Source organism: Seriola lalandi, unplaced genomic scaffold (genome assembly GCF_002814215.2).
Source record: "Seriola lalandi dorsalis isolate HSWRI2012SDOR001 ecotype SW California unplaced genomic scaffold, Sedor1 jcf7180002054722, whole genome shotgun sequence".
Lineage (NCBI taxonomy): Eukaryota > Metazoa > Chordata > Actinopteri > Carangiformes > Carangidae > Seriola > Seriola lalandi.
This window is the reverse complement of record NW_019525275.1, coordinates 328,408-336,518: the sequence shown is the minus strand read 5'-3', so window position 1 is coordinate 336,518 and position 8,111 is coordinate 328,408. Positions and strand designations below refer to the sequence as shown.

Sequence of the window (8,111 nt, the reverse complement as noted above, 5' to 3'; positions counted from 1 at the left end):
GCTCAAACCTACCAAATGTTTATTAGTTTTCAGGATTTTAACCCTTTAAGTGCCAGTTTGAAGACATGTTGCCTCTTGTTTTATTAAAAAAAACAAGACAGAATATGAGATATTTCCCACATAATACATGATGGAGGGATGTGACATTGTTTTATATCAGAGTCTTTTATATCAAAACATTTCTCAAAACCAGAATATGATCAGGGTGACTTTTGAACACTGGAAATAAATCATGTACTCATCCCGGCAGTAGCCCCCGTGGCACTCAAAATTTCCCTGGAATTTTTCTAGTTATTATTATTATTTACATCATTATTGATCGATTTTTTTTATTATTGATTATTGATTGATGATTGATTGATGATTGAGAGTCGTTCCGTCTCTCAGCTCACCCTCTGCAGGTGCAGCCCGGTCCTGTGGTCTCAGTAGCAGAGAGGGGTTCAGATCTGGTCCTCACCTGTACAGCTTCTGGATGTCTCCACCCTCCCACTCTCACCTGGGTGGACCAGGACCAGACCGTCCTCCAGAGGACGCAGCAGCAGGACAGACTGTCCCAGCTCCACCTGCAGGACCTGGACCTCCAGGATCAGGGATTCTACCGCTGTGAGGCCGAGTGTGAATCTGTCACCAGGACCAGAACCACGCAGGTCCAGGTCTACTGTGAGTCAGATACACCTGATACACCAGACACATTAATCATTTAATTTGAAAAGGTCTGAACAAACTCATTAAAACACCTTAATTTGCAAAACTCCCACTAAATTAATGAAGTAAATTTTGAGGCGTCCATGACTTTTCCTTTAACTATTAATCAATAACAATCATTTAAAATTAATGAATTCCCTGAGAACAACCTTAATTTAAGAATAAATTCTTCATGTTTGTAATAATGTGTTTCTTGTTTTAATTAATGCTCATCATCCTGAGTTCACAGTGAAAACACAGTGCCTTCAGTTTGATTCATATTAGAGTAAAACATCAACAAACTGTTGATTCATAACACCATAAAACATGTTCATTAGTGCCACGGGTGCTCAATTTTGTAGTGTTGTTTATTGTTTATTGATTATTGTTTATCCTCTCTGATGATCCAAGACTCGAGTCAGAGCTGCAGTTTGTTTTGACACACTGAGTCAGAGCACAGAGGTCAAAGGTCACAGAGTTTCTCTCTGTTGGTTTAGTTCCAGGAGCTGGAATGTTTCCTCCCTCAGATCTGTCTTTAGTCTGAGGAGGAACACAAACTGACACAACAAACCCCCATACACACTCCACACACACACACACACACACACACACACACACACCCCCCTGACTCTGACAGTAAATCCTCCCACAGCTCAGAGACAGAAACAGGACAAGACGTTTGTTCAGACTGAAGAGCTGAACCAGCTGATCTTCATCATCATAACAAACTGTTAATGAGCTTTAACTAGCAGCTGTCTACCAACTCGCTAACTAGCAGATCAGTTATAAAAAGCTCATAACTGTTCAATCAGAAGTAGCTGATTGGCCACTGCTGTCACATGTCAGGTGACACACCTGAAGGATAATTAATCAAATGACCAGGTGAACAGTAAAAGCCCGGTTTGGTTCTTTAACAGTCCTGATCTGTTTTCACTTGTTAATTCTCTCCAGCGTTTCCGTCTGATCCGGTTGTGAAGGATCCTGGTCCGGTTGTTCTGGGTCAGGAGGCAGTCCTTCGCTGTGATGTCATTAACGTCTTTTCTACCGATTGGCTGAGGATCCAGTGGCTGTTGGGGAACACAACGCTAATGTCAGAGTCCTTTGAGATCTCCGGTTCTTTACAGAACATCTCATCTGTTCTTAAGCACCGGATTGAGGAAGACCAACAGGTTCTGACCTGCAGAGCGGAGCTGAAGCTGATGAGGGATGATGGAGACAGGTGGTGGTCCAGGAGGACCAGTGTCCCTCTGCTGGTCCACTGTGAGTCTTACTGTGACAGACTTTGTTTTAGCTCACTTTATTTCAGCAGAATGATTAAAGTCCTTGTTCAGTTCCCTGAAGAACAGTTTGTGGTCCTGCGTAGAACCCTCAGCTGAGTCCAGAACTAAATCTGATTTGGGAACCTACAGGAACTCAGCTTTGACTCCTTGAGAGTAGAAGTCTGGACCCACCTAACGATGGTCCTCAGGGAACTGGACATTACGATGTTACTCAGGGAACCATACGTGCACCTTTACAGTTCTGCACATGTATGAATGACGGACAAACAGCAGAGTCCATCAGTATGTAGACGACACCGTTCTTAACGAGTCAGTGAAGGAGGCGTGTCAACAGGAGTTAACCCTTTAATGTCCACAAAGGCATTTTATCATTTCTTTTACAGCACTTAAAATATCAGCTGATTCACATCCATCAAACTTTTCAAACTGATCCAGATTTTTCTTTTCTTTAGTCATTTCTCACAGGAGATCGACGGTTTTCTGTAAACACCTCTAGAACAACAGGAATCAGATCTTCATGATTTTTGAGCCACATGTTCTGGATTCTTACAATTTAGATTCTAAAAGAAAAACTATGATCTCTTGCTGTTGGTCCAGTGTTTACACAGAATAAATGTGTTTATGTGACTAAAAACTAAATATAGTCTGATACAGAAATGGCGTACCCACAGGAAATTCCAGATTCAGGTTTTATTTTTAACTCGGATTCCAGATTTCCCTTAATCTGACGTTTATCTGTTAAACTCAGATTCAGTTTTTTTAAGATCAAATTCAGGTTTTGTTAAATTCAGATTCAGGTTTTCATTAAACTCAGATTCAGCCTTAATCTCAGTCCTGGTCTGTTTGTGTTGCAGATGCTCCGAGGAGAACCTCCATCTCTGTGAGTCCAGGTGAGGAGGTGGTGGAAGGTCAGCAGGTAACAATTACCTGCCACTCAGATGGAGCTCCGCCCCCCAACCTGGTGCTGAAGAAGGAAGGGGTTTGGCTTCAGAGCACTGACTCCGCCTCCTCCTCACTCTCCTTCAGCCTCTCCTCCGCCCTCCTGGAAGACTCCGCCCTCTACCAGTGTGAAGCCTCGAACCAGTACGGATCCCAGCTGGAGTTCAGATCCATCAGGGTCAGAGGTCAGATCAATAATCTTTATTCACAAAGACAAAGAGCAGATCAATATACAATCATGGATGTGTATCATCACTAAAGGATTGTTGTCCTTTCTAGGAGAATAAAAATAATGGAGATAATAATATAATAATAACAATAATAATAATAATAACAATAATAATACAAGTCAACAATAATGGTCAAATGGGTAAAAACATGCAAGAGGAGTTTTCTTTTTGTTCACAGCTGGTCAATAAGACGCATCTTAGAGAGATTAAAGTGTAAAAGTGAAACTGACAATGTGACTCATTCAGAGTGACTCAGTGAATTCAGTTTAGTGTCTGCTGGAACTCTTTTAACAGAATGTCAGTTCTCGATAAGAAACTTTGAATCTGGGATTTCCACATGTTTCTCTTCCTGTGTTCAGTTTCTTCTTCTGCTGTTTGTTGGATCAGTGTCTGTGTTGTGACGGCTGTTATCTGAACACTCAACATCTTACTCCTCCACACGAAGCTGGAGCTGCTGTGGACAGAAATAAACTCTGAGTCAGACACTTCAGCTCTCACAGAGCCCCATCAGTCTGATGAGGATCCAGCTCTGTGATCCAACAGCAGAATATTCAACATGACTCCAGGTGTGTCCACACCTGAGGGACGAGCTGCAGAGGCACAGACGTGAAGCGTTGTGTTGTGGTCCTGAGATCATGTTGATATCTGAGTTTTTACATAATGTGTTCAAGCATTATTCTGACAACCAGTGTTTTTAATGGTTCTCATGTGACAGTGACAAAATAAAACAGAAACTGATCCAAAGCTCATGAAAAGCAGAAGTGAAGCAGCAGGAAACAGTCACATGACACAGCTATTGGTCAAAGTTCCAACCAAAGGTCAACAGGTTCGTCTGAGCAGCTCTCACCACTTAAGATTTGAGCTGAATGATCAGTGACAGAGACACTTCCTTCAGGAGAGAGTTAGACAGAGATTAGTTCCTCTTAACCTGACCAAATCTGAGCTGAAGGCCTCACTGACTCTCTCTCATCACTTTTACTGTTCAACCTGTGAACCACGTTCTAACTCTGATCTGGTTTCTTGTGGTCCAGCTCCTCCGAGAAACACCACAGTCCTGGTCCTACCGTCTACGGTGGTCCAGGAGGGACAAAATGTCACAGTCTGCTGCCAAACCATCAGCTCCCCGCCATCAGCTGTGATCCTGAAGAAACTGACCAATGGGACAGAGATATACTCCCTCAACGGCACCTTTATATTGGTCAATGTCACGGCCAGAGACTCTGGGCTGTACCAGGTCAACGTGACCAACGACCTAGGGTACCAGGTCAAATTCTTCAGCATCAGTGTCAGAGGTCAGTCAGACCAGTTCAGACCAATTTGGAATCTCAATTTAAAGTTTTTTTAAGCACAGTTTGGGAACGGATTTGTTGTCAGTGGAAAAAACACCCTCACTTTGTGGTCTGGTTTAAAGAAATCCTCTACCTTCCCCCACAGAGAGAAGCACCAGCTTTCCTCCAAGACTCAGTGTCGTCATCATCCCAGCCATCTGCGTGGCAGCTGGGCTGGCAGCTACTGCTGTGCTCCTCGACTACCTGAGGAGATCGAGAAAGAAAGGCTTCTATCAGCTTCCTCAGTCTGCTGCACCTTCAGCCTGAGGCTCACACTGGGCCACCAGGCTCCAACATGTGGCCACCAAGTTTTAAATGTAACTGTCCCTAAAATTTGGCTGCTGAAGTACATTTGACTATAACACATGGCTTTGGGTTTCATGTCCCAACACATGACTACCACTTCCAAACATGAGACTACCACTTCCAAACACGTGACTACCACTTCCAAACAAGACTACCACTTCCAAACACGTGACTACCACTTCCAAACATGTGACTACCACTTCCAAACATGTGACTACCACTTCCAAACATGTGACTACCACTTCCAAACAGTCCAGCCTGAGGAACACGATGGTCGATAGCTAAATGATGTAATATATGATCATTAATAAAGACCTCCGTCAGTATAGTCGTCTGTCAGCTTGTGGCAGCTTTGCAGTTCATTGATTTTTCTGTTGAATCAGTGACTTTTCAGTAACTAACTCTGTGAACTGTCCCTTTAACTAGAAGAGTCAAACTGAAACAGAGCTGTTGCTCTTAATTGAAGCTTTGGCTTTAGCTTCCAAACATTTCAGCCGTGACTTGACCTCAGAAACTAAAAGCTTCAGTTGTCTGAATGTTCTTCTCAGTTTGGTATAGCTGTGTCTTCAGTCATTGTGTTCTGCAGACAGAACCACATTGTTCTTGTGTTTGTCTTGAATGATCTGCTGGAGTTCTTGATTGATATCAGTTGTATGTAGATACGTGTACAGTTTCTCACTCTGTGCTTTTATTAAAGATATTTATTTCTTCACTTCCGTCTCGGAGCTTCTTGGAACATACTTTGATCTCCTGGGAATTTTTCGTGGAATTTCCTGTGAATCAGTGGCTGATCAGATTCCCCTTTCACTTCTTTCACATTCTGTGTTTACTGGAAGTCTTCAGGACGTCTCAGCCGGTAATCATGGAAACACCTTCACTGCTGTTCAAACCATCAGAGCTGAAAACACTTTAAAACACAGTCTGAGAGGAATCGTCCTCATTCATTAAAACTGCTGGTTTAAACTCTCACTGTGACTTGAGCTTCATCTCTCCTGTCTGTGTAAAAGGCTTCAATTAATAAAACTGTTGGTACTTTTCAAATCAAACACCTTTAACCTTTAATGTACAATGTAGAACAAACACAGAGCAACTCAGAAGCTGATGGTTCAGGTTCACATCTGAACGGTTCAAAACTAATCACTGATCCTCAAGTTTTAAGTTTTGCTGTTTTATTTGGGGACACATGATTCAGTAATAATTAAAAATGAAGTCACACATAATACTTCAAGACACTGGCTGAATCAGAGCCAGAGAAACTAAATTAATTTGACTAATGACAGAGAATGATTTTACTGCAGAGTGACAAACAAAGAGACTTTGAGACGTGAAACTGGTCCAAGACTGCAGGTCTGATCCACATTCACTCCTCCTCACATCTGAAACCTTCCTGTTTCCATGACGATGGGCTGGAGAGCCAATGAGCTTTGTGTTGCAGAAAAAAACCACCAGGACATTTAATTCATTCGTTCAGCTCTTTAAGCAGCTCAGAGGATTCATGTTGTCGACTGACACAGAGCCAGGAATTAGACCGATCCCATTGCTTCACACTTAAAACCACCAAAATAAACATCTCTAGTTTATGTGAACATGAACCTGTATGTGTTCTGTCTCTGCAGCAGCTCGTTACTGAGACAGACTGGACTTGTCCCTGAACACATTGTCTGATAATATAGTTACTCTGGATGGTTTGACCTCAGTCTCATTGCTACAGTTAGTCACTGTTGATCTGCACATGTCCTTCACTTTACATAAAACAAGTCTCTAGGATGGCCTTCTTCCACCTGAGCATTATTGTGAAAATCAGAAACATCCTGTCTAAAAGGCGGTTTTGTGTCTTTGTTTTCTCTTTGTGTCTCTGTGTCTGTTTGTGTCTCTGTGTCTGTTTGTTTTCTCTTTGTGTCTCTGTGGTGGTTTTGTGTTTTGCTGACTTCAGTCCGGAGCTTCCTGTCTCAACAGACCCACACTGACACAGCACAGATATTTTACTAACTACTACAGCACAGTGTATAAAATGTGGCCCCCCTGGGACCCTGAGACCCCTGATGACCCTGGTCCTGTGCCCAGTGGACCTGCTCAGTGATCCGGTCCTGGGTAGGCTCTGTTGATGCCGATTCAGCTGAAACGAAGTGAAAGTGTTGATAAATGTGTAATTTCTGCTCCATCTGGTGTTTTTCAGTCATGTGGCGTTCACTGTCTTGCTGGGCCTCCGTGACCTATGACCTCTGAGTGCTGTTGAGTAAGAGAGAACGAAGCATTCTGCTGCGTCTTGTCATTTTAATCTCCTGTCCCACTGGTATTTCCTGTCTAAAAGAAGAGGAGCTGCAGCTCTTTGTTTCCTGGTCCGAGGAGTCTCACATCAGAACCACATGGATCCACTTCACAGGACTCAGCAGGTCATAGGAGCAGCTCTACAACAGGACCAGGAGCTGCAGCTACAGCAGGTCCTGGATCTGGTCCTGAACCTGGTCTTTAGCTTTGTTCTGGACTTCCTTCTTAACCAGGTCTGGTGCAGACTGAGGACGGCTGGTGGACCCTGCCAGACTGAGCAGGGGCCTGAACACAGATCAGTTCTGTGTTACCTGAGCCCTACCTGCTGATGTCACCTGTACCTGTCCAGGAAATACTCCGCCCCTCTGATGTTTAATACTGATGATGGTGTTCAGACTGAAGACACATCATTCACTGATTATCATTGTCAAGTGCATGCTGGGATACATGTAGCCTAAATACATAAATAAATAAAATGATAGCTATGATATAGATCACTGAGGGACTTTCACAATAAAAGTTTTGTCATGATAACTGAGGGAGGACTTTCACAATAAAAGTTACAATGATCATTGAGGGACTTTCACAATAAAAGTCCTGTTATGATCACTGAGGGAGGACTTTCACAATAAAAGTCTTAATATGCTCACTGAGCTTGTTTTCAGTCTGAAGGAAACTTTCTGTTTTCTAACTTCAATTTTACTTGGTTCGCAAGTGAAATCTGTTTCATCGAGTACCTAAAGAACTAGGGTTCTCCTGGTTCTCCCAGTTCTCTTGGTCTCTATTCTTTCTTCTTTACTTTCTGTCAGTTATTGTGAGAATCACTGTGTGTTTAAATCTATGAGGGGAAACTTTCACAATAAAGAGTCCTGCTACAATCACTGAGCTTGTGTCAGTCTGAAGCGGGAAACTGGACTGTCCAGCTGCGGCTCATCACTGCAGTTAATCAACTATAAAACACTTCATTAACACAATGAATGACTTGGACACTTAAAGGTCACATGTCCTTCACTGAGAGCCAATCAGCTGTGAGATACTGCTCCATCTGACATTCCTCAAACACTTCAGGCTGATGG

General features: G+C 42.9%; 1 protein-coding gene across 1 annotated transcript in view; it reads left to right on the top strand.

Moving 5' to 3' along the window:
• The window catches only part of vcam1b (vascular cell adhesion molecule 1b), an 11,642-nt gene extending 6,163 nt beyond the window's left edge, over window positions 1-5,479 (top strand). The window contains exons 6-10 of the mRNA XM_023424187.2: window positions 388-660; window positions 1,636-1,944; window positions 2,819-3,088; window positions 4,165-4,425; window positions 4,568-5,479. Coding sequence (XP_023279955.1) covers window positions 388-660; window positions 1,636-1,944; window positions 2,819-3,088; window positions 4,165-4,425; window positions 4,568-4,728 — 1,274 coding nt within the window. The 3' untranslated portion in view covers window positions 4,729-5,479. The remainder of the gene's footprint in view (window positions 1-387; window positions 661-1,635; window positions 1,945-2,818; window positions 3,089-4,164; window positions 4,426-4,567) is intronic.
• Window positions 5,480-8,111: the final 2,632 nt, after the last annotated feature.